Consider the following 27,355-nt stretch of genomic DNA (forward strand, 5'->3'; position numbering starts at 1 on the left):
TAAATCTTTAGCTTCTCATCGTAAACCTGTTTCCTCTGGTCCTTGATTCACCTACTCTGGGTAAAAGACTCTGTGTGCATTCGTCCTATCTATACACCTGTATAAAGATCACCCCTCATCCACCTGCGTTGCAAGGAATACAGCCCAGCCTGCTCAACCTCTCCCTGTAGCTCAGGCCCTTGAGTCCCGGCAACATCCTTGTAAATCTTCTCTGCGCCCTTACCGATGAATTACAGCTTTCCCCCTGCCGGTTGATCGACACTGAACACAGTCTTCCAAACGTGGCCTCACCAACGCCTTATAGAGGTGGTGCAGAGGTAGAGTCGCTGCCTTGCGCCCTGGTTCGATCCTAATAAAGGGTGCTGTCTGTACGGACTTTGCACGCTCTCCCCGTGACCTGCGTGGGTTTTCTCCAGGTGCTCCGGTTTCCCTCCTACTCTCCAAAGACATACAGGGTTTTATCGTTGAATTGGCCTAGCTAAAAATTGTAAATTGTCCCTGGCGTGTAGGATAGTGCTAGTGTAGGGGGGTCGCTGGTCGGCGCGGACTTGGTGGGCTGAAGGGCCTGTTTCCACACTGCATCTCATAAGTCTGAAGTCTATCCCAACGTTTAAGAAACAGTCAGACAGATGCAAGGATAGGACAGGTTTGGAAGGATATGGACCAAATGCAGGCAGGTGGGACTAGTGCAGATGGGACATGTTGGCCGGTGTGGGCAACTTGTTGGCCGGTGTGGGCAAGTCGGGCCAAAGGGCCTGTTTCCACAATGTATCATAAGGTCATAGGTGAAGAATTGGGCCATCCGGCCCATCAAGTCGACTCCGCCATTCAATCATGGCCGATCTCATGGTCACATGAGCACAATGATCACATTGAATGGCGGTGCTGGCTCGAAGGGCCGAATGGCCTACTCCTGCACCTATTGTCTGTTGTCTATCTATGTCACCCTCCTAACCCTATTCTCCCCATAACCTCTGACACCCGTACTAATCACGAATCTATCTATCTCTGCCATAAAATTATCCTCTGACTTGGCCTCCACAGCCTGCGGTGGCAGTCTATGACTCTAAAAACGGATTGATTTCCAATGTGCAACAATCTCCATCCACTGGCAACTCAACCCCACGCCGTGCCCACGCACAACGTTCTTGAGGCGCGTGGAGACAAGCGCTCAGAGAATGCACAGAGGGAGCTCGCTGTGTACCATCTGCCGTTCAACAACACCTTGTAAACAAAACGAGCATCTTTTATTTAAGTTCAATTCCCAGAGATTCTACCCCCTTTGGCCCGCGGTGCAAAATATCCCCGAGTGCCTTGCCTATCGGGCAAGCAAAGAGGGAAGCAAGTGCGTAGGAAGGAACCGAAGATAGACACAATAAGCTGGAGTAACTCAGCGGGACAGGCAGCATCGCTGAGTCTCAGTCTGAAGAAGGGTCTCGACCCAAAACGTCATCTATTCGATTTCACCAGAGATGCAGTCCGACCCGCTAAGTTACTCCAGCTTTTTAGACAATAAAAATAGACAATAGACAATAGGTGCAGGAGTAGGCCATTCGGCCCTTCGAGCCAGCAACGCCATTCACTGTTATCATGGGTGCTGGCTCGAAGGGCCAAATGGCCTACTCCTGCACCTATTGTCTATTGTCTATTGTCTAATTAGGAGACCACAACTGTACACAATACTCCAGATGTGGTCTTACCAGAGCCCTATACAACTGCAGAAGAACCTCTCTACTCTTATACTGAAATCCTCTTGTTATGATTCAATGGGATTCCTGGAATCCTCATTCCTGGGATCATTCTTGTAAACCACCTCTGGACACACTCCAGGGCTGGCACATCCTTCCTCAGACATGGGGTTCAAGATTGCTCACAATACTTACTCCGAATTTACCTTTTCGACATTTGCGTGAGGCCAGTGGCCGTCAGCAGGCAGACCGGAGGTATCGCTGTACGCAGGGCCGTGTTATTTATAGGTGGACCCCTGGTGATAGTGCAGTGTTTCTGCTTGTAAGTAATTTGATCAGAATTGATTCTGCTTGGATCAATCCTGCATCTCACTGCTGTAATTATGGAGTACTGCAGGCTGTGCAGATGGATCATCTCATGCATAAGATGCGGAAACTGCTTGGAGATGTTTCCGAACCTCCACCGCAAGGCTTACAGATGCAAAGCCATTTCACCGCCCAGTTCCTTGCTGGGAAACCGATGCGTTTTATTTTGCCTTGTTTCGAAAACGTGTTCCACCGGGCTATTTCAAACTCATCACCCATGGACAATGTGAGATTTATGGGATAGAATCTGTTGTCTGAAAATATCATTGACAGACGAGGAAACACTTTTTCACCCAGAGAGTTGTGAGTCTGTGGAATTCTCTGCCTCAGAGGGCAGTGGAGGCTGGTTCTCTGGATACTTTCAAAAGAGACCTAGATAGGGCTCTTAAAGATAGCGGATATGGGGAGAAGCATCTTCATAGGTTCTAGGAGCAGAGCGAGGCCATTTGGTCCATTCGATCATGGCTGATCTATCTTTCCCTCTCAACCCCATTGAGGGTGTCTTAGAAACATAGAAAATAGGTGCAGGAGTAGGCCATTCGGCCCTTCGAGCCTGCACCGCCATTCAATATGGTCATGGCTGATCATCCAACTCAGTATCCCGTACCTGCCCTCTCTCCATACCCCCTGATCCCTTTAGCCACAAGGGCCACATACAACTCCATCTTAAATATAGCCAATGAACTGGCCTCAACTACCTTCTGTGGCAGAGAATTCCAGAGATTCACCACTCTCTGTGTGAAAAATGTTTTTCTCATCTCGGTCCGAAAGGATTTCCCCTTTATCCTTAAACTGTGACCCACTTGTCCTGGACTTCCCCAACATCGGGAACAATCTTCCTGCATCTAGCCTGTCCAACCCTTTAAGAAGTTTGTAAGTTTCTATAAGATCCCCCCTCAATCTTCTAAATTCTAACGAGTACAAGCCGAGTCTATCCAGTCTTTCTTCATATGAAAGTCCTGACATCCCAGGAATCAGTCTGGTGAACCTTCTCTGTACTCCCTCTATGGCAAGAATGTCTTTCCTCAGATTTGGAGACCAAAACTGTACGCAATACTCCAGGTGTGGTCTCACCAAGACCCTGTACAACTGCAGTAGAATCTCCCTGCTCCTATACTCAAATCCTTTTGCTATGAAGGCCAACATACCATTCGCTTTCTTCACTGCCTGCTATACCTGCATGCCTACTTTCAATGACTGATGTACCATGACACCCAGGTCTCGTTGCATCTCCCCTTTTCCTAATCGGCCACCATTTAGGTAATAGTCTACTTTCCTGTTTTTGCCACCAAAGTGGATAACCTCACATTTATCCACATTATACTGCATCTGCCATGCATTTGCCCACTCACCCAGCCTATCCAAGTCACCTTGCAGTCTCCTAGCATCCTCTTCACAGCTAACACTGCCCCCCAGCTTAGTGTCATCCGCAAACTTGGAGATGTTGCATTCAATTCCCTCGTCCAAATCATTAATATATATTGTAAATAGCTGGGGTCGCAGCACTGAGCCTTGCGGTACCCCACTAGTCACTGCCTGCCAATCTGAAAAGGACCCGTTTAATCCTACTCTTTGCTTCCTGTTTGCCAGCCAGTTCTCTATCCACATCAATACTGAACCCCCAATACCGTGTGCTTTAAGTTTGTATACTATCTCTTATGTGGGACCTTGTGGAAAGCCTTCTAAAAGTCCAGATATAACACATCCACTGGTTCTCCCTTATCCACTCTACTAGTTACATCCTCTTATTGGAACATATAAGATTATTAAAGGTTTGGACACGCTAGAGGCAGGAAACATGTTCCCGATGTTGGGGGAGTCCAGAACCAGGGTCCACAGTTTAAGAATAAGGGGTAGGCCATTTAGAACGGAGATGAGGAAACACTTTTTTCACACAGAGAGTTGTGAGTCTGTGGAATTCTCTGCCTCAGAGGGCGGTGGAGGCAGGTTCTCTGGATACTTTCAAGAGAGAGCTAGATAGGGCTCTTAAAGATAGCGGAGTCGGTGGGGAGCAGGCTGGAACGGGGTACTGTTTGGGGATGATCAGCCATGTTCACATTGAATGGCGGTGCTGGCTCGAAGGGCCTACTCCTGCACCTATTGTCTATTGCCTATCTCTAAACTAGACTAAACTAAACTAAAGTACTTGCCTCAACTACATCCTCCAGCAGCTCGTTCCATACACCCACCACCCTTTGTGTAAATAGGTTACCTCTTGGGTTCTTATTGAATCTTCCCCCTTCCCCCCCCCCCTCACCTAAAACCAACGTCCTCTGGTTCTCGAATGGATGTTTCATCTTTCTGCTGACTGGTTATCCTGTTACAAAAGGCTTTTCACTGTACCTCGGTACACGTGATGAATAAAACCGTATCGTATTGTATTGTAAACTGAACTAAAGACGGCCGGCCGGCCGAACTACTCTATTCGATCAATAAATCTCCAGGATTCTGCATGTTCACTTCACCTCTGTTCAACCTCAGCAGAGCTGTGTTTCTGGATCACTGACAGTGTTAATTGGAAAGATGAACTCCACAACATTCCCTTCGGTAGCATCAGCTGTTTTAACTCCCCCCCCCCCCCCCCCTCCCCCACGCCGATAAAACACCTTGGTCAGCCCGTGTCAGAAAGATATACCGTGTAGAGGTGTATAAAATCATGAACTTAGGTTCTCTCTCAAAGGCTCTACCAAGACATTCCTAGATACATGGAACCCTTTCCTGGAACTTGTTAACTCTCTTAGCTTGTTTCCGGACTCGGAAGAGGACTGAGTGCCCTCTATCACAGCTCTGTCTTATTGCAGCTGCTATCCCCTCAACCCCTCCCCCCCCCCTCCCTCCCCATAATTTTTTAAAAATATTTATTTTAATTTTTTTTAATTTTTTTTATTTTTTTATTTTTTTTTTCTTCTTATTTTATTTTTATTTTTATTTTTTTTAAATTATCGTATTTGTGTGGATGTGTACGTATGTGAGTGTTGTTTGTCCCCGGGTGGCGAGGGTGGGTAAGGGTAAAGGTAAGGGTTTTGAGGGTCGTTTACATACTGTTGTACAATTATGTACTGATTATCACTGTCTCTTATCATTGTATGTATGCAAATTGCTGTTCAATTCAAAATTCAAATAAAAAGATTTAAACTATAAAATCATGAGAGGGATAGATTGGGTAGACGCACAGAGTCTCTTGCCCAGAGTAGGGGAAATCGAGGACCAGAGGACATAGGTTTAAGGTGAAGGGGCAAAGATTTAATAGGAATCTGAGGGGTAACCTTTTCACACAGGTGGGTGTATGGAACGAGCTGCCAGAGGAGGTCGTTGAGGCTGGGACTATCCCAACGTTTAAGAAACAGTTAAACAGGTACAAGGATAGGACAGGTTTGGAGGGATATGGACCAAACGCGGGCAGGTGGGACTAGTGTAGCTGGGACATGTTGGCCGGCGTGGGCAAGTTGGGCCGAAGGGCCTGTTTCCACGTTGTACCACTCTATATCTCTCTAGTAAAGAACCAGTCATCCTCCTGAGAATCAATAGCAATGTCAAGGAATGCCTTACAATTTCATCCCAAGTCCCATTTAACATGTAGGCAGGAAGTGCAGATGCCGATTTATACCGAAGACAGGCGCAAAGTGTTGGAGTAACTCAGCGGGACAGGCAGCATCTCTGGAGAGAAGGGATGGGTGACGTTTTGGGTCAAGAACCTTCTTCAGTCTCCTGAGTCTGAATTCTGAGCCAGGGATATGCAGTGGGATTTAGTGTAGCTTAGTTTAGTTTACAGATTCTTTAAAGATTAAACTTCAAACGTTTCCCCTCTCACCTTAAAGCTGTGTCCTCTAGTCTAGCCTAGAGATACAGTGCGGAAACAGGACCCTCGGCCCACCCAGTCCGCGCCGACCAGCGATCCCCGCACACTAACACTATCCTACACACACACACACACGAGGGACAATTTACAATGTTTACCAAAGCCAATTAACCTACAAACCTGCACGTCTTTGGAGTGTGGGAGGAGACCGGTGCACCCGGAGAAAACCCACGCAGGTCACGGGGAGAACGTGCAAACTACATACAGACAGCGCCCGTAGTCAGGACGAACCCGGGTCTCTGGCGCTGTGAGGCAGCGAATCTACCACTGCGCCACTGAGCCGACCTTTTGATTATGGAGTTCAAGTTCATAGCAGACTGCATGTGGCAACACCAGCAGATAGGGTGGTAGAGAAGGTGTACAGTGTGCCTGCCTTTCATTGATAGGAGCATTGCCCATTGACCAATGACCATTGACCAATGAGTATTGACCTTTGACCAATGACCATTGACCAATGAGTATTGACCATTGACCAATGAGTATTGACCAATGACTAATGACTATTGATTAATGACCAATGATCATTGCCCATTGACCAATGACTATTTACCATTGATCATTAACCAATGACCAATGACCATTGACCACTAACCAATGACTATTGGCCAATGACTATTGACCATTGACCATTAACCAATGACCATTGACCATTAACCATTAACCAATGACCATTGACCATTGACCATTAACCAATGACCATTGACCATTGACCATTGACCAATGACCATTAACCAATGACCATTGACCATTAACCATTAACCATTGACCATTGACCATTAACCAATGACCATTGACCATTAACCATTAACCAATGACCATTGACCATTGACCATTAACCAATGACCATTGACCATTAACCATTGACCATTAACCAATGACCAATGACCATTGACCAATGACCAATGACCATTAACCAATAGAAACATAGAAACATAGAAATTAGGTGCAGGAGTTGGCCATTCGGCCCTTCGAACCTGCACCGCCATTCAATATGATCATGGCTGATCATCCAACTCAGTATCCCGTACCTGCCTTCTCTCCATACCCTCTGATCCCCTTAGCCACAAGGGCCACATCTAACTCCCTCTTAAATATAGCCAATGAACTGGCCTCGACTACCCTCTGTGGCAGGGAGTTCCAGAGATTCACCACTCTCTGTGTGAAAAAAGTTCTTCTCATCTCGGTTTTAAAGGATTTCCCCCTTATCCTTAAGCTGTGACCCCTTGTCCTGGACTTCCCCAACATCGGGAGCAATCTTCCTGCATCTAGCCTGTCCAACCCCTTAAGAATTTTGTAAGTTTCTATAAGATCCCCTCTCAATCTCCTAAATTCTAGAGAGTATAAACCAAGTCTATCCAGTCTTTCTTCATAAGACAGTCCTGACATCCCAGGAATCAGTCTGGTGAACCTTCTCTGCACTCCCTCTATGGCAATAATGTCCTTCCTCAGATTTGGAGACCAAAACTGTACGCAATACTCCAGGTGTGGTCTCACCAAGACCCTGTACAACTGCAGTAGAACCTCCCTGCTCCTATACTCAAATCCTTTTGCTATGAAAGCTAACATACCATTCGCTTTCTTCACTGCCTGCTGCACCTGCATGCCCACTTTCAATGACTGGTGTACCATGACACCCAGGTCTCGCTGCATCTCCCCTTTTCCTAGTCGGCCACCATTTAGATAATAGTCTGCTTTCCGTTTTTGCCACCAAAATGGATAACCTCACATTTATCCACATTATACTGCATCTGCCAAACATTTGCCCACTCACCCAGCCTATCCAAGTCACCTTGCAGTCTCCTAGCATCCTCCTCACAGCTAACACTGCCCCCCAGCTTAGTGTCATCCGCAAACTTGGAGATATTGCCTTCAATTCCCTCATCCAGATCATTAATATATATTGTAAATAGCTGGGGTCCCAGCACTGAGCCTTGCGGTACCCCACTAGTCACTGCCTGCCATTGTGAAAAGGACCCGTTTACTCCTACTCTTTGCTTCCTGTTTGCCAGCCAGTTCTCTATCCACATCAATACTGAACCCCCAATGCCGTGTGCTTTAAGTTTGTAAACTAATCTCTTATGTGGGACCTTGTCGAAAGCCTTCTGGAAGTCCAGATACACCACATCCACTGGTTCTCCCCTATCCACGCTACTAGTTACATCCTCGAAAAATTCTATAAGATTCGGCAGACATGATTTACCTTTTGTAAATCCATGCTGACTTTGTCCAATGATTTCACCACTTTCCAAATGTGCTGCTATCCCATCTTTAATAACTGACTCTAGCAGTTTCCCCACTACCGATGTTAGACTAACTGGTCTGTAATTCCCCGTTTTCTCTCTCCCTCCCTTCTTAAAAAGTGGGGTTACGTTTGCTACCCGCCAATCCTCAGGAACTACTCCAGAATCTAAAGAGTTTTGAAAGATTATTACTAATGCATCCACTATTTCTGGAGCTACTTCCTTAAGTACTCTGGGATGCAGCCTATCTGGCCCTGGGGATTTATCGGCCTTTAATCCATTTAATTTACCCAACACCACTTCCCGGCTAACCTGGATTTCACTCAATTCCTCCAACTCCTTTGACCCGCGGTCCCCTGCTATTTCCGGCAGATTATTTATGTCTTCCTTAGTGAAGACGGAACCAAAGTAGTTATTCAATTGGTCCGCCATATCCTTGTTCCCCATGATCAACTCACCCGTTTCTGACTGCAAGGGACCTACATTTGTTTTAACTAATCTCTTTCTTTTCACATATCTATAAAAACTTTTGCAGTCAGTTTTTATGTTCCCTGCCAGTTTTCTTTCATAATCTATTTTTCCTTTCCTAATTAAGCCCTTTGTCCTTCTCTGCTGGTCTATGAATTTCTCCCAGTCCTCCGGTATGCTGCTTTTTCTGGCTAATTTATACGCATCATCCTTCGCTTTGATACTATCCCTGATTTCCCTTGTTATCCACGGATGCACTACCTTCCCTGATTTATTCTTTTGCGAAACTGGGATGAACAATTTTTGTAGTTCATCCATGCAGTCTTTAAATGTCTTCCATTGCATATCCACCGTCAACCCTTTTAGAATTAATTGCCAGTCAATCTTGGCCAATTCACGTCTCATACCCTCAAAGTTACCTTTCTTTAAGTTCAGAACCATTGTTTCTGAATTAACAATGTCACTCTCCATCCTAATGAAGAACTCAACCATATTATGGTCACTCTTGCCCAAGGGGGCACGTACAACAAGACTGCTAACTAACCCTTCCTCATTACTCAATACCCAGTCTAAAATAGCCTGCTCTCTCGTTGGTTCCTCTACATGTTGATTTAGATAACTATCCCGCATACATTCCAAAAAATCCTCTTCCTCAGCACCCCTGCCAATTTGATTCACCCAATCTATATGTAGATTGAAGTCACCCATTATAACGGTTTTGCCTTTGTCGCACGCATTTCTAATTTCCTGTTTGATACCATCTCCAACTTCACTACTACTGTTAGGTGGCCTGTACACGACACCCACCAGCGTTTTCTGCCCCTTAGTGTTTCGCAGCTCTACCCATACCGATTCCACATCCTGCAAACTAGTGTCCTTCCTTTCCATTGCGTTAATCTCCTCTCTAATCAGCAACGCTACCCCACCTCCTTTTCCTTTCTCTCTATCCCTCCTGAATATTGAATATCCCTGGATGTTCAGCTCCCAGCCTTGGTCACCCTGGAGCCATGTCTCCGTGATCCCAACTATATCATAGTCATTAATAGTTATCTGCACATTCAACTCATCCACCTTATTACGAATGCTCCTTGCATTGAGACACAAAGCCTTCAGGCTTGTTTTTACAACACTCTTACCCCTTATACAATTTTGTTGAAAAGTGGCCCTTTTTGATTTTTGCCCTGGATTTTCCGGCCTGCCACTTTTACTTTTCACCTTGCTACCTATTGCTTCTACCCTCATTTTACACCCCTCTGTCTCTACGCTCACACATTTAAGAAACCCTTTCCCTTTAACTCCATCCTCCACTAGCCCATTCGACACCCCTCCCCCCTTATTCAGTTTAAAACCTCCCGTGTAGCAGTGGCAAACCTGCCTGCCAGAATGCTGGTCCCACACCTGTTAAGATGCAATCCGTCCCTTTTGTACAGTTCCCCCTTACCCCAAAACAGATCCCAGTGATCTAAGAATCTAAATCCCTGCCCCGTGCACCAGTTCCTCAGCCACACGTTCAGGTCCCGTATCTCCCTGTTCCTGCTCTCGCCAGCACGAGGAACTGGAAGCAAACCGGAGATAACAACCCTGGAGGTCCTGCTTTTCAGCATTTTTCCGAGCTCTCTAAAGTCACGCTGCAGAATATTCATCCCCTTCTTTCCGACATCGTTTGTGCCGACATGCACTACCACTTCCGGATGTTCACCTTCGCCCTTGAGGATTTTCTGCACTCTGTCCGTGACATCCTGGATCCTGGCACCAGGAAGGCAGCACACCATCCTCGCATCCCGTCTGTTGCCGCAGAAACCCCTGTCCGTACCTCTCACAATGGAGTCTCCTACTACAATGGCGTTGCCTGCCTTAGGCCTTTTTGGTTTTGGCTCAACAGCCCTATTCGCATCACAAGCCAGTCCGCCGCCCAGTGTAAACACCTCTTCTGTCCCGACAGCTTCTAAGTGGGTGAACCTGTTCACAAGAGGTACAACACCCGGGGACGTTGGCATTCCATGCTTCCCTCCCGTTCTCACTGTCTCCCACCTTCTCTCTTCCAGGACCAATGACCATCGACCATTAACCAATGATCATTGACCATTGACCAATGACCATTGACCATTGACCAATGACCATTGACCATTAACCAATGACCATTGACCATTAACCAATGACCATTGACCATTGACCAATGACCATTGACCATTAACCGATGACCATTGACCATTAACCATTAACCAATGACCATTGACCATTAACCATTGATCATTAACCAATGACCATTGACCATTAACCAATGACCATTGACCATTAACCAATGACCATTGACCATTAACCAATGTCCATTGACCATTAACCAATGATCATTGACCATTGACCAATGACTATTGACCATTGACCATTAACCAATGACCATTAACCAATGACCATTGACCAATGACCAATGACTATTGACCATTGACCAATGACCATAGACCAGAGTATTGACCATTGACCAATGACCATTGACTAATGAGTATTGACCATTGACCAATGACCATTGACCATTAACCAATGACCATTGACCATTGACCAATTGTGCTTCAATACAGGACTGACCAAACTTATAAAAATACTTTCACAATCCTTATTGAGGATGCATTGCACCCCCCGCGGTGCCCAGCGGTCCCGGAAATCCCCCTGGGTTCAGCCCAGGCCGTAAATCGCTCGGGCTGAGTTCTGGAAAGGATGTGGAAGGTGCCGCAGATATTGAAGTCTTTTGTCTCTTTTCCAAGCTCAACGATGAAAAGATGTAGCGAGATATTTTTCAACAAACGGCGTATCGATCCTCAGAGCTTTGCAAGAACCAACTCAGGAGCAAACAATGTGTTATTTATATCGCCACTACTCCCACCTTCTGGAAGAACGTACAGCGTGAGGCCTACGCTATTGTCCCTTGCGACTTCTCTTCCAAATGCTGACGTCTAAAGCTGCTGTTTTGTACCTGTGGTTTATTTTCGAGGGATAGAGTCCTACAGCGTGGAAACAGCTTGCCCACACTGGCCAACATGTCCCAGCTACACTAGTCCCACCTGCCCACGTTTGGTTCATAAGAGCTAGCTAGGGCTCATAAAGGTAGCGGAATCAGGGGATATGGGGAGGAGGCAGGACCTATTGTCTATATCCCTCCAAACCTGCCCTGTCCATGTAAAGTGTATCTAATTTGGTTTACAAATACAGCACGGAAACAGGCCCATCAGCCCACCGAGTCCGCACCGACCAGCGATCTCTTCACACTAGCACTACCCGACACACATTAGAGGCAGGTTCCAATTACACCAAGCGAATTAACCTCCAAACATGGAGATTTGATGGGCCGAATGGCCTAATTCTGCTCCTATATTTCGTTTAGTTTAGTTTAGAGATACAGCGTGGAAACAGGCCCTTTGGCTGCGCCGACCAGCAATCCCCACACATTAACACTATCCTACACACGTTAGGTGACAATTTACAATTATATCAAGCCAATTAGCCTACAAACCTGTACGCCTTTGGAATGTGGGAGGAAACCGAAGATCTCGGAGAAAACCCAAGCAGGTCACGGGGAGAACGTGCAAACTCCGTACAGACAGCACCCGTGGTTGGGATCGAACTCAGGACCCGGGTGCTCTGGCGATGTGAGGCAGCAACTCTACCGCTGCGCCACCGCGCCGCGCAAGGTTACAATAGTGATTCAAAGGTGTTCCAATTCCCTCTGACGTTTAAAGTCCACCCTCTATGATGAGCCGCTGAGAAACAAATGGTCGGCAAACTGCAGACATGAGATTAGAACGACGGAAGAGGGAACCTGCACAACATGGGAGGGCCAACCCTTTCGTAATTGGTAAGGGAAGGAAAGGGAATGGGGGTTGGGAGGGAAAAACAGATCAGCCATGATTGAATGGCGGAGCAGATTCGATGGGCTGAATGGCTGAATGGCGGAGAAGTTTCGATGGGCCGAACGGCCTAATTCTGCTCCAACGTTTTGTTCACTTTAGTTTGGAGGCACAGCGCGGAAACGTCCGTCTGAGTCCGCGCCGACCAGCGATCCCCGCGCACCAACGCTATCCTACACACACGAGGGGCCAATTTATAATTTGACCGAAGCCAATTAACTTACACACACCTGTATGTCTTTGGAGTGTGGGAGGAAGCCTGAACAGCCAGAGAAAACCCACGCAGGCCACGGGGAGAACTTACAAACACCGCACAGACAGCGCCCGTAGTCAGGATCTAACCCGGGTCACTGGCGCCGTGAGGCAGCAACTCTACCGCTGCGCCACTGTAATCCAGCATTTTGTGTTTTTCCTTAGTCAACCAACATCTACACAATAGACAATACACAATAGACAATAGGTGCAGGAGTAGGCCATTCGGCCCTTTGAACCAGCACCGCCATTCAATGTGATCATGGCTGATCATCCCCAATCAGTACCCCGTTCCTGCCTTCTCCCCATATCCCCTGACTCCGCTATCTTTAAAAGCCCTATCTAGCTCTCTCTTGAAAGTATCCAGAGAACCTGCCTCCACTGAGGCAGAGAATTCCACACTCACAACCTTCTGTGAGAAAAAGTGTTTCATCGTCTCCGTTCTAAATGGCTTACCCCTTATTCTTAAACAGTGGCCCCTGGTTCTGGACTCCCCCAACATCGGGAACGTGTTTCCTGCCTCTAGCTTGTCCAAACCCTTAATAATCTTATATGTTTCAATAAGATGCCCTCTCATCCTTGTTGCCTGTCTCTCCAGGTTACTCCAGCATTTTGTGTCTATCTGCAATTCCTTCCTCCACATTCAAACCTATAAAGTGTTGTTCTTGTGACATCATCCTCATTACACCGAGACTCCAGCTTCTGGGCGCTGGGGGGTAGGAGCAAGGTGGGACATCAGTTTCGTTTAGTTTAGAGATACAGCGCGGAAACAGGCCCTTCGGCCCCACCGAGTCCACGCCGACCAGCGATCCCCGCACACTAACACTATCCTATACACAGTAGGGTCAATTAACTCGTACACAAAGCCAATTAACCTACAAACCTGCATGTCTTTGGAGTGTGGGAGAAAACCGAAGATCTCGGAGAAAACCCACGCAGGTCACGGGGAGGACGTGCAAACTCCGCACAGACAGCGCCCGTAGTCGGGATCGAAACTGGGTCTGCGGCACCGCGCCGCTCCGTAGGGTGCAAAGTGGGGCAGTAATTCAAGGGGGGGAGGGGGGGCAGTGGGGGGCAGCTCACCTGAAGGGTAGAACTCCTTGACGGCCCAGTTGTCCACCTGTAGCGTGGCGTTGCCTCCGTTCCTGGTGAAACGCACCAAATGGTATTTGCCGTCGTTCACCACGTTGCTGGACTCCGTGATGGCGATGTCGTTCGTTCCCACGTTGAAGACCACACTGATCTTGCCTTGTTCCTGCAACACACACACACACACAAGGAGCATCCCATTAGCCTGCTTCTCCTTCAGCCCCTCCCCCCCCCACCCCCACTCCGCCCCACCCCCACTCCCCCCCCCCACTTAGCCTGCTTCTCCTTCAGCCCCCCCACTCCTATAGGGTAGAATGTTTACATTTTTAGTTTTTTTAGTTTTATTTCTAGAGATACAGTGTGCAAGAGAGAGCAAGATAGGGCTCTTAAAGATGGGGAGAAGGCAGGAACAGGATACTGATTGGGAATGATCAGCCATGATCACATTGAATGGCAGTGCTGGCTCAAAGGGCCGATTGGCCTACTCCTGCACCTCTTGCTATTGAGCAAGTGCAGCAAAGGTTCACCAGGTTAATAACAAGAGGAGTTGAGTATAGGAGCAAAGAGGTCCTTCTGCAGTTGTACAGGGCCCTGGTGAGACCACACCTGGAGTATTGTGTGCAGTTTTGGTCTCGAAATTTGAGGAAGGACATTCTTGCTATTGAGGGAGTGCAGCGTAGGTTCACAAGGTTAATTCCCGGGATGGCGGGACTGTCATATGCTGAGAGAATGGAGCGGCTGGGCTTGTATGCTCTGGAATTTAGAAGGATGAGAGGATATCTTATTGAAACATGTAAGATTATTAAGGGATTGGACACGCTAGAGGCAGGAAACATGTTCCCGATGTTGGGGGGAGTCCAGAACCAGGGGGCCCAGTTTAAGAATAAGGGGTAAGCCATTTAGAACGGAGATGAGGAAAAACGTTTTCACCCAGAGAGTTGTGAATCTGTAGAATTCTCTTCCTCAGAGGGCGGTGGAGGCCGATACTCCAGCATTTTGTGTCTACCGAGAGACTTTCACAGAGATTTGTGAGTCTGTGGAATTCTCTGCCTCAGAGGGCAGTGGAGGCCGATTCTCTGGATGCTTTCAAGAGAGAGCTAGATAGGGCTCTTAAAAATAGTGGAGTCAGGGGATATGGGGAGAAGGCAGGAACGGGGTACTGATTGGGGATGATCACATTGAATGGTGGTGCTGGCTCGAAGGGCCGAATGGCCTACTCCTGCACCTATTGTCTTTTGTCTATTGTCTATTGTGTAGATGTTGGCCTACTCCTGAACCTATTATCTATTGTCTATTGCCTATTGATATGGGGGAGAAGGCAGGAATGGGGTACCGATTGTGGATGATCAGTCATGATCACAGTGAATGGCGGTGCTGGCTCGAAGGGCCGAATGGCATACTCCTGCACCTATTGTCTGCTGTCTATTGAACGAAAATGAACAGGAAATGGACAATTCCTTCATGCCTGCCATGACTGCACACAATCACAGACAATTCTCGATCCTTCGGCAGTGGGCCAGGAGACGGGAAGCAAAGGAATAACCACCTGGTGGGGAGATAACACTGGCAGACCAGTGGGAGCTTGACAGAAGACTCCCAGCAAAGGTAGACACAGGAGCGGAGAAGGTTTAGAGGTATTGGATTAATTGCAAGCCGAGAGGAATCCACCGTTGCTTTGATCACAGGCGGAAGAATAAGTGGAGAAAGGCACTGAGGTCGGCATTGATTTTTTAAATATGAAGACCACGACAGTGCAACGAGCTAATTCCGAGGAATAAATTGTCTACTTCAGCACTCCGCTGGGCAGAGCAAACAAAATCAATTTGGTGAGGACTATTTCCATAGACAGGATATTCCTTTTATTTCACAATTAGTGTCTGTTTCGTGACAAAGCAGTTCTTTGTTTGAGATAATAAAGCTGGAAGTGGGTCTATTGATTGGTTCGAGCCTAGCCGTGCTTTCCCCCCCCCCGCTTAAAAATAGAATCTGTCATTTTCTTTTCCTCCTGCGTCCATTTTAGAACGTCCCGGACCGCTATGCAACGCGCACCTCCAGATTCACGGGACAGTTTCTGAAGAAGGGTCTCGACCCGGAAGGTCACCCATTCCTTCTCTCCAGAGATGCTGCCTTGTCCCGCTGAGTTACTGCAGTCTATCTTCGGTTTAGTTTAGTTTTAACTTTGGTTTCCGAGATACAGCGCGGAAACAGGCCCTTCGGCTCACCGAGTCCGCGCCGACCAGAGATCCCCGCACACTAACACTATCCAGCACACACTAGGGATAATTGACATTTACACCAAGCCAATGAACCTACAAACCTGCAGGTCTTTGGGGTGTGGGGGGGAAACCGAAGATCTCGAAGAAAACCCACGCAGGCCACGGGGAGAACGTACAAACTCCGTACAGACAGCGCCCGTAGTCAGGGTCGAACTTGGGTCTCCGGCGCTGCAAACGCTGTAAGGCAACTCTACCGCTGCACCACCGTGGTTTAAACCAACATCTGCATCCTGCACTGCTTCTTCCCGGCTGTTATCGGGCAACTGAACCATCCTACCACAACCAGAGAGCAGTCCTGAACTACTATCTACCTCATTGGAGACCCTCGGACTATCCTTGATTGGACTTTGCTGGCTTTACCTTGCACTAAACGTTATTCCCTTATCATGTATCTGTACACTGTGAACGGCTCGATTGCAATCATGTATTGTCTTTCCGCTGACTGGATAGCATGCAACAAAAACCTTACCACTGTACCTCGGTACGCGTGGGTCTGAAAATTAGTCAGTGTGGGGAGATACGGGGGAGGGGGGAACTTTGGCCCAACTTGCCCACACAGACCAACATGTCCCATCCACACTAGTCCCACCTGCCTGCGTTTGTATCACTGTACATATGCGCTTACATACATCTCAGATAAGCACCTCAGATACAGTACAAGGAGAGGAAGGGGGAGAAACAAGGAACCGCAGATGTTTGAACACAAAAAAGTCATCAAAGTGTTGGAGTAACTCAGCGGGTCAGGCTGCATCACTGGAGGAAAGGAACGGGTGACGTTTCGGGCCGAGACCTTTCTTCAGACTGAGAGTCAGGGGAGAGTGAGAGTTTCCCGCTGAGTTACTGCAGCATTTTGTGCCGATCTTCGATGTTTACCAGCTTCTGCAGTTCCTTCCGATGCATCTCTGGGAAACCGAAGCATAGGCGACGTTTCAGGTCGGGACCCTTCCTCAGACTCTGAAGACGGGTCCTGACTCAAAACGTCCCCTATTCATCCCTTCGGCCCGACTTGCCTGCACCGACCAACACGTCCCATCTACACTAGACCCACCTGCCCGCGTTTAAACCTGTCAATAGACAATAGACTATAGGTGCAGGAGTAGGCCATTCGGCCCTTCGAGCCAGCACCGCCATTCAATGTGATCACGGCTGATCATCGACAATCAGTACTCCGTTCCTGCCTTCTCCCCATATCCCCTGACTCCGCTATCTTGAAGATCTTGAAGAGCCCTATCTAGCTCTCTCTTGAAAGTATCCAGAGAACCGGCCTCCACCGCCCTCTGAAGCAGAGAATTCCACATTGGTTATTGGGAGGACCTGATCCACAGAGTTTCTCCAGCATTTTGGTCCACATTCCATTCAATTTAATCATTTCCAAACTAAAACGATCCAATTTTTCCTCATATCACCAGCCCTCCAGTCCTTATGGATAATTTTCTGCACATTCCAGAGTTTTAGTTTTTAGTTTTAGAGATATAGCACGGAAACAGGCCCCTCGGCCCGCAGAGTCCCGGCCGACCAGCGATCCCCGCACACTAACACTACCCTACACACACTAGTGTTTCATATTTTACATTTACACCAAGCCAATTAACCTATAAACCTGCACGTCTTTGGAGTGTGGGAGGAAACCAAAGATCTCTGAGAAAACCCACGCAGGTCACGGGGAGAACGTACAAACTCCGTACAGACAGCACCCGTAGTCGGGATCGAACCCGGGTCTCTGGCGTTATGAGTCAACAACTCTACCACTGCGCCACCGTGACCACCCTCTCATCCTATCCTGTTCCATGAAATTATTTCCAAGTTAAAACTATATCCATCTTTTCCTGATCACACCAGCCCTCCAGTCCTTATGAATCATTTTCTGCACAGTCTCCAGTTGGACTACATCCGTCCTGCAGGCTAGATTTCAATACACACGCACACTTCTGACACTGGGATACAGGGCCTTCCCCCTGAGTCACACCAGTGGCCACCCTCTGCTGATGCAGAAAGTGCATTTCCGAAGGGTACGATCTGAACAGGTTTAAAAGAAAAATATGTTCTGAACTGCTGCCAACCGACAGCGTTAGGCCGATTCTTAATTCATACCCTGCGATAATCTGGAGAGAAGGAATGGGTGTTCGACACAAAATGCTGGAGTAACCTCCTGAGTTACTCCAGCATTTTGTGTCTACCGAGAGACTTTCACAGAGATTTCTGAGTCTGTGGAATTCTCTGCCTCAGAGGGCAGTGGAGGCCGGTTCCCTGGATGCTTTCAAGAGAGAGCTAGACAGGGTTCTTAAAGATAGCGGAGTCAGGGGATATGGGGATAAGGCTGGAACGGGGTACTGATTGGGGATGATCAGCCATGATCACATTGAATGGCGGTGCTGGCTCGAAGGGCCGAATGGCCTACTCCTGCACCTATTGCCTATTGTCTACAGAGATGCTGCCTGTCCCGCTGAGTTACTCCAGCATTTTGTATCTAGCTTTGATTTAAACCAGCATCTGCAGTTCTTTCCTACACGCTCCGATAATGTCTGGGCTCCACTCTGAAGCCTCGGGCCCGACATGCCAACCTTGGCTCTCTGCCCAGGGGCAATCTCTCCCCGCTCACTCCATATCTCTGTTCTCACAGCCGCAACACGTCTCTCGGCTTCTCAACCCCTTTGGGCGGCATGGCGGCGCAGCCTGGGCCCGAGACCCGGGTTCAATCCTGACTACCGGCTGCCTGTCTGTACGGAGTTTGCACGTTCTCCCCGTGACCCCGCTTGGGTTTTCCTCCCACGCTCCAAAAGACGTGCAGATCTGTCAGTTAATTGGCTCGGTGTAAATAGACAATAGACAATAGACAATAGGTGCAGGAGTAGGCCATTCAGCCCTTCGAGCCAGCACCGCCATTCAATGTGATCATGGCTGATCATCCCCAATCAGTACCCCGTTCCTGCCTTCTCCCCATATCCCTTTACTCCGCTATTTTTAAGAGCCCTGTCTTGCTCTCTCTTGAAAGTATCCAGAGAACCGGCCTCCACCGCCCTCTGAGGCAGAGAATTTCACAGACTCACCACTCTCTGTGAGAAAAAGTGTTTCCTCGTCTCCGTTCTAAATGGCTTACTCCTTATTCTTAAACTGTGGCCCCTGGTTCTGGACTCCCCCAACATCGGGAACTAAATGTAAAAATTGTAGACAGACACAAAATGCTGGAGTAACTCAGCGGGAGAGGCAGCCTCTCTGGATGAAGGAATGGGTGACGTTTCGGGTCGAGACCCTTCTTCGTAATTGTCCCTAGTGTGTGTAGGATGTTTAATCAATAATGTTTTATTATTAAGGTTTAATGTTTTATGTGTCATTCCTAACTGTCACTGTATGTTGCTGTTGTCACTTGCGGGCGGAGCACCAAGGCAAATTCCTTGTATGTGAATACTTGGCCAATAAACCTATTAATTCATTCATTCATAGTGTTAGTGTTTGGCGCAGTACTCCGTGGGTCGAAGGGCCTGTTTCCGCGCTGTATCTCTAAACTAAACTAAAGTTTTGCCTTTTATACACACGGGACATGACACAATGCCTTCCCTTGCCTGAACAAATGCCTGAATAATCCATTACATTTAAACTCAGGTATGCAATGAAGCTGGGCACTTAATGAAAAGAATTCATTACACATTGCCCTGCGCTGCTTGGAATCTATTTCATTGATTCACATAATGCACTGAAAGTGAACCGAATCAATGCTATTAAATAAAACAGGAATAGATAAGGAAGATTAATAGTTTGCATGCTCCATAGAATCCAGGAGACTGTGTGCAAAGGATAAAGATTTGCCCTTGTGTTCAGGGACAGAGTTCCCTCGACCTGCCCTGTAGGCCCGGCTCGCCCACCGCCAACTCTCAACTCCGAACTGCGAACTCTGAACTTCTGGCGCCGAAGGGGGCCCTATCACCCAGAGCGAGGGGGGATGGGGGGGGGTTGGGGGGGGACACACACACCGAGAAAGAGGATGGACCAAGAATGAGGGGGGACCGAGAGAGGAGGGACCGAGAGAGAGGAGAGACCGAGAGTGGGACAGGGGGACCATTGAGCGAGGGGGACTGTTGAGTGGGGAGGGAGAGAGAGGGAGGTGGGACCATCGAGAGGGAAGAGGGCCCATCGAGGGTGTGTGGGGGGGGGAAGGGCAGGGCATGAAGGGCCTCTTTCTGGGCTGTATCTCTAAACTAAACAACTGTATTTGTAACGAATGTAAGAAGGGTTTCGGCCCGAAACGTTGCCTATTTCCTTCGTTCCATAGATGCTGCTGCACCCGCTGAGTTTCTCCAACTTTTTTGTGTATTTATCTCGTCAGGCAGAGCAAACTGCTGAGCAAACTCAGCAAACTGCTGAGCCTTTGATGAAACACTCATCGTGTGATATCTCTCACACACAAGGAACACGTGGAGGACAGCTCTTTAGTTTAGAGACACCGCGCGGAATCAGGCCCTTCGGCCCACCGAGCCCGGGCCGACCAGCGATCCCCGCACATTAACACTATCCTGCACACACGCCAGGGACAATTTACATCTATACCAGTATACCAGGCCAATTAACCTACAAACCTGCACGTGTTTGGAGTATGGGAGGAAACCGAAGATCTGGGAGAAAACATCACGCGGGTCACGGGGAGAACGTACAAACTCCACATAGACAGCACCCGTGGTCGGGATCGAACCCGGGGCTCCGGCGCTGCAAGCGCTGTAAAGCAGCAACTCTACTGCTGCGCCACCGTGGCCGCCCGTGTCTCGGCTTTTTTTTAGCCCTTGTTTAGGCTCTTGTTTTAGCTTCTTGTACAGTATTTAGACAGTATTGATTTGTTGGAATACCTCGAAGAATGTCACTTGTAACATACAAGTGCAGGATGGAAATGTGAGTTTAGTGGCCCTGAGCTGAACATGGTAGTGACTTAATTACTGGAGTAACCCAGCGGGACAGGCAGCATCTCTGGATAAAAGGAATGTGTGATGTTTCGGGTCTTCGTCAGACTGAAGAAGAGTCTCGACCTGAAGCGTCACCCATTCCTTCTCTCCAGAGATGCTGCCAGTCCCGCTGAGTTACATTTTTGTGTCTATCTTCAGTGTAAAGCAGCATCTGCAGTTCCTTCCTACACAGTGACTTCATCGCACTCTGCTTGGGAAACTTGGTTCATGATGTTTTAGAGGAATCGAGTTTAGTTCAGAGATATAGCGCAGAAACAGGCCCTTCGGCCCACCGGGTCCGCGCCGACCATCGATCCCCGCGCATTAACACCATCCTACACCCACTAGGGACAATTTTTTTACATTTACCAAGCAAATTAACCTACAAACCTGCACGTCTTTGGAGTGTGGGAGGAAACAGAAGATCTCGGAGAAATCCCACGCAGGTCACGGGGAGAACGTACGAGCTCCGTACAGACAGCACCCGTAGTCGGGATCGAACCCGGGTCTCCGGCGCTGCATTCGCTGTAAGGCGGCAACTCTACCGCTGCGCCACCGTGACCGTTAGCAAAGTGTAGTTTAACACAGTAGCTGCCAGTGCCCACATAAGGACTGGCACGGTGGCACAGCGGCAGAGTTGCTGCCTCACAGCGGCAGAGACCCCGGTTCGATCCCGACTACAGGTGCTGTCTGCACAGAGTTGGTACGTTCTCCCCGTGACCTTTGGTTTCCCCCTCATATCCTAAAGACGTACAGGTTTTTTGGGGCTAATTGGCTTCGATGAAATTGACCCTCATGTGTAGGGAGTGGATGAGAAAGTGGGATAACATAGAACTAGTGTGAACGGGTGATCGATGGTCAGCATGGACTTGGAGGGCTGAAGGGCCTGTTTCCATGCTGTACCTCTAACCTATACTAAATTTGGTACTGTGACAACATTTGAAAGACCCTTGGGCAGGTACATGGACAAGACAGGTTTAGAGGGAATTTGGGCCAAATGCAGGCAGGTGGGACTAGTGTAGATGGGACATGTTGGTTGACATGGGCACGTTGGGCTGAAGGGCCTTATGACTATGCTCCCCCTGAGGCCTTGTAACTTGTGGTGATTTTTTTCTCTTGAGTTCCTCATAATCAGACCTTTGTTTCAAGAGGGCTTGTATACAATAACAGGGATGTAATGTTGAGGCTCTATAAGGCGCTGGTCAGGCCGCATTTAGAATACTGTGAACCATTTTGGGCACCATATCCGAGGAAGGATGTGCTGGCTCTGGAGAAGGTCCAGTGGAGGTTTACAAGAACGGTCCCAGGAATGAGTGGGTTAACATACGAGTGGGTTAACGTTTGTCAGCACTGGGCCTGTACTCGCTGGAGTTTCGAAGAATGAGGGGGGGACCTCATTGAAACTTACCGAATAGTGAAAGGCTTGGATAGAGTGGATGTGGAGAGGATGTTTCCACTAGTGGGAGAGTCTAGGACTAGGGGTCATAGTCTCAGAATTAAAGGACGTTCTTTTAGGAAGGAGATGAGGAGAAATGTCTTTAGTCAGAGGGTGGTGAATCTGAGGAATTCTTTGCCACGGAAGGCTGTGGAGGCCAAGTCAGTGGATATTTTTAAGGCAGAGATAGATGGATTCTTGATTAGTACGGGTGTCAGGGGTTATGGATAGAAGGCTGGAGAATGGGGTTAGGAGGGAGAGAAAGATCAGCCGCGATTGAATGGCGGAGTAGACTTGATGGGCCGACTGGCCTTATTCTTCTCCTATCACTTATGACCTCACTTAAGAATAAGGGGTAAGCCATTTAGAACGGAGACGAGGAAACACTTTTTCACCCAGAGAGTTGTGAGTCTGTGGAATTCACTCCCTCAGAGGGCGGTGGAGGCCGGTTCTCTGGATACTTTCAAGAGAGAGCTAGATAGGGCTCTTAAAGATAGCGGAGTCAGGGGAGAAGGCAGGAACGGGGTACTGATTTGGGGATGATCAGCCATGATCACATTGAATGGCGGTGCTGGCTCGAAGGGCCGAATGGCCTACTCCTGCACCTATTGTCTATTGACCTTTATAAACTAAACCCCAAGTGCTCTTCCGAAACGGCTTTCCTTTGCTGGCTGGATATGTTGTTCTATAATTTTGGGACATTTTCATGAGAAGGCCATGTTGAAGAAACAGCGGATAGCTCTGAGGGCTATTATAATGAAGTACAAAACTAGGCAAACCCTGTAGATCAAAGTTTTATACCATAGTGATATTCCGCCACCACATGACACGTTCCCTAAATACCTTCTGCGATTGCAATTACTTTGATTTTCCCGTCAGAAGTCACTGGGGCATGCAAATACAGAACCCACCTCTCCGACAGATCTTTCCACGAGTCACAAAGCTCTCTGCCACCAATGAAGTGCGTTTTGAAGTGTAATCATCATTGTATTGTGGGTATGTACATTGCAGGTCTGAGTAAGCCAGAGTATCTCAGCGGGTCAGGTAGCATCTCGGGAGAGAAGGAATGGGTGACGTTTTGGGTTCATAACATTCCAGTAATGGGAGTGTCTGGGACCAGAGGTCGTAGCTTCAGAATTAAAGGACATTCCTTTAGGAGGGAGACGAGGAGGAATTTCATTGCCGGCTCTGGAGTAGGTCCAGAGGAGGGTTACAAGAACGATCCCAGGAATGAGTGGGTTAACCTATGATGAGCGTTTGACTGCGCTGGGCCTGTACTCGCTGGAGTTTAGAAGGATGAGGGGGGAGGGTCTCATTGAAGCGTACAGAATAGTGTAAGGCTTGGATAGAGTGGATGTGGAGAGGATGTTTCCCCTAGTGGGAGAGTCTCGGACTAGAGGGCACAGCCTCAGAATTAAAGGACGTTCCTTTAGGAAGGAGACGAGGAGGAATTTCTTGAGTCAGAGGGTGGTGAATCTGTGGAATTCTTTGCCACAGAACAGCTATGGAGACCGTCAGTGGATGTTTTTAAGGCAGAGATAGATAGATTCTTGATTAGTACGGGTGTCTGGGGTTGTGGGGAGAAGGCAAGCAAATGGGGTTGAGAGGGAGAGATAGATCAGCCATGATTGAATGGTGGGTAGACTTGATGGACCGAATGGCCTAATTCTGCTCCTATGTCTTATGGTTTTATGGGCTAATCCAGACAAAATAAGCGTTGCTTATCCATGCCTTTCCACAGATACTGCCTGAATTGCAGAGAAATATATACTGCACTCTGTCTTTTTCCCTTTGCTCCAGCCACTATACGTAAATTTGGCTCGATCGTATTATCTTTAGAGGGGATTACAGAGCGTGGAAACTGGCCTTTGGCCTACTAGAAACTCCACCATGTGCAAACTACATATAGTCTTTCTTAAGTGAGGGGACCTAAACTCCACACAAACGGAGGCAGGGGTCAGGATCGAACCCGGGTCTCTGGCGCTGTGAGGCAGCAACTCTACAGCTGCGCCACCGTGCTTGAACCCGTAAGGTGACCAGCAACTGAGTACCTGCACTCCACAATGGCATGTGATGAAAGAATGGGTCGATTGGGCTTGTATTCACTGGAATTTAGAAGAATGAGAGGGCATCTAATAGAGACATATAAAATTCTTAAAGGATTGGACAGGCTAGATGCAGGAAAAATGTTCCCCATGTTGAGGGAGTCCAGAACCAGGGGTCACACATATAAGGGGTCGGCCATTTAGGACTGAGATGAGGAAAAACTTTTTCACCCAGAGAGTTGTGGATCTGTGGAATTCTCTGCCACAGAAGGCAGTGGAGGCCAATTCACTGGATGTTTTCAAGAGAGAGTTACATCGAAACATAGAAACATAGAAAATAGGTGCAGGAATAGGCCATTCGGCTTTTCGAGCCTGCACCGCCATTCAATATGATCATGGCTGATCATCCAACTCAGTATCTTGTACCTGCCTTCTCTCCATACCCCCTGATCCCTTTAGCCACAAGGGCCACATCTAACTCCCTCTTAAATATAGCCAATGAACTGGCCTCAACTACCTTCTGTGGCAGAGAATTCCAGAGATTCACCACTCTCTGTGTGAAAAATGTTTTCCTCATCTCGGTCCTAAAAGATTTCCCCCTTATCCTTAAACTGTGACCCCTTGTTCTGGACTTCCCCAACATCGGGAACAATCTTCCTGCATCTAGCCTGTCCAACCCCTTAAGAAGTTTCTATAAGATCCCCCCTCAATCTTCTAAATTCTAGCGAGTACAAGCCGAGTCTATCCAGTCTTTCATCATATGAAAGTCCTGACATCCCAGGAATCAGTCTGGTGAACCTTCTCTGTACTCCCTCTATGGCAAGAATTTAGCTCTTGGGGCTAATGGAATCAAGGGATATAGGGAGAAAGCAGGAACGGGATACCGATTCTGGATGATCAGCCATGATCATAGTGAATGGCGGTGCTGGCTACGAAGGGCCGAATGGCCTACTCCTGCACCTATTTTTCTATGTTTCTGTGTTCTCATATCTGACTGTGGGCAGGAATCTCTGTACAACTGAAACACTCGAGTGAGATGAACACCAGCCTTTTAACCCTTTCAACCCCACATATCAGATTATTAAGGGTTTGGACACGCTGGAGGCAGGAAACATGTTCCCGATGTTGGGGGAGTCCAGAACCAGGGGCCACAGTTCAAGAATAAGGGGTAAGCCATTTAGAATGGAGACGAGGAAACACTTTTTCACACAGAGAGTTGTGAGTCTGTGGAATTCTCTGCCTCAGAGGGCGGTGGAGGCCGGTTCTCTGGATACTTTCAAGAGAGAGCTTGATAGGGCTCTTAAAGATAGCGGAGTCAGGGGATATGGGGAGAAGGCAGGAACGGGGTACTGATTGTGGATGATCAGCCATGATCACATTGAATGGCGGTGCTGGCTCGAAGGGCCGAATGGCCTACTCCTGCACCTATTGTCTATTGTCTATTGTCTATTGTCTATTGTCTATTGTCTATTGTCTATTGTCTGTTATAACGCCCACTCTGGTGAGAGTGCCACCCTTGCAGGGAAGAACATTTGTAGCCGGGAAATGCCGCTGCAGAACTGAGCAGCTGCATTAATGGATATGTGAGGGCTGAATTATCTCATCTTCATGTCAACTCACTCACTTTAATCCATTGCAATTGTTCAATTTAAAATGAAGTGAATTCAGCACAGTTAAAGGGCACTGATCGCGAAACATTTCTGTGTAAATACGCAGCGATTACCCAGCGATTCACCACCAATCCCACATTTGAACGTGTAGCTATTCAAACATCTATTTCATTGTATAAGTCTCTAAATTACAGGGCGGGCACGGTGGCGCAGCGGTAGAGTTGCTGCCTCACAGCGCCAGAGACCCGGGTTCCAACCTGACTCCGGTTGCTTGTCTAAATCCTACACCCACTAGGGACAATTTTTACATTTACCACGCCAATTAACTGACAAACCTTCCCCGTGGATTGTCACCTTGTCGTGGTGGAGAAGCTTGTGTGGACCTGAGATCCTGAGAGCGATGCCGTCTGGAGCCATGCTCCTGGTAGGGCCACCCATGGCGGTAAGGTCGAGGGGGAGGTCTCTGACAAAGAGCAATCCAACCAAGACCTCAACGGTGGAACAGGCGGAGGACGATGGCTGACCTTAGTGGAGCGTCACAACGGCTGGGAAGGCGGATGAAGGCTGCAGCAGAAAAGGGTCTCCGGTCGGCTTGGACTCCATGCCACTGGATCCTGACCCAGATCTGTCAAGGACCATGTGGTGGCTGTCTGTGCACCAGTCTCCCCACGTTAAACAAAGTCACGCACAGGCGTCCTCCATGAGAGGACAGTCATACTCGTTTCGAGTGACCGCCGACGAGTTTGTATTTTCTCCCCGTGACCTGCGTGGGTTTTCTCCAGGTGCTCCGGTTTCCCCCCACACTCCAAAGACGTGCAGGCTTGTAGCTTAATTGGCTTCTGTAAATTGCAAATTGATCCCAGTGTGTAGGATAGTGTTAAGGGCCTGTCCCACTTGCCGATTTTTTTCGGCGACTGCCGGCCTCATTGACTGACTAATCAGGTCACCGAAAAATCTGCGGTGAGACGCAACCCGATGACGTATTGACGCGCAGTATTTTGTCAAGTGTCGCAACATTTATTTTGTCGCCGTTGGATTTTGAAATGTTCAAAATCTTTTGGCGACACTGAAATGACGGCAGCAGTCACCCAAAAAAATCCCTGAGTGGGACAGGCCCTTTAGTGTACGGGGTGATCGCTGGTCGGAGCGGTCTCGGTTGGATGATGGGCTTGTTTCTACACTGTATCTCTAAAGTAAAGT

General features: G+C 48.1%; 1 protein-coding gene across 19 annotated transcripts in view; it reads right to left on the reverse strand.

Annotated features, from left to right (window-relative positions):
• The window catches only part of nrxn3 (neurexin 3), a 1,403,890-nt gene that overhangs the window by 76,536 nt on the left and 1,299,999 nt on the right, over positions 1 to 27,355 (reverse strand). For all 19 annotated transcript variants that reach the window (XM_033027583.1, XM_033027578.1, XM_033027577.1 and 16 more), the window contains one exon: positions 13,856 to 14,027. In XM_033027583.1, coding sequence (XP_032883474.1) covers positions 13,856 to 14,027 — 172 coding nt within the window. The remainder of the gene's footprint in view (positions 1 to 13,855; positions 14,028 to 27,355) is intronic.

The sequence above is a fragment of the Amblyraja radiata genome, chromosome 9, assembly GCF_010909765.2.
Source record: "Amblyraja radiata isolate CabotCenter1 chromosome 9, sAmbRad1.1.pri, whole genome shotgun sequence".
Classification (NCBI taxonomy): domain Eukaryota; kingdom Metazoa; phylum Chordata; class Chondrichthyes; order Rajiformes; family Rajidae; genus Amblyraja; species Amblyraja radiata.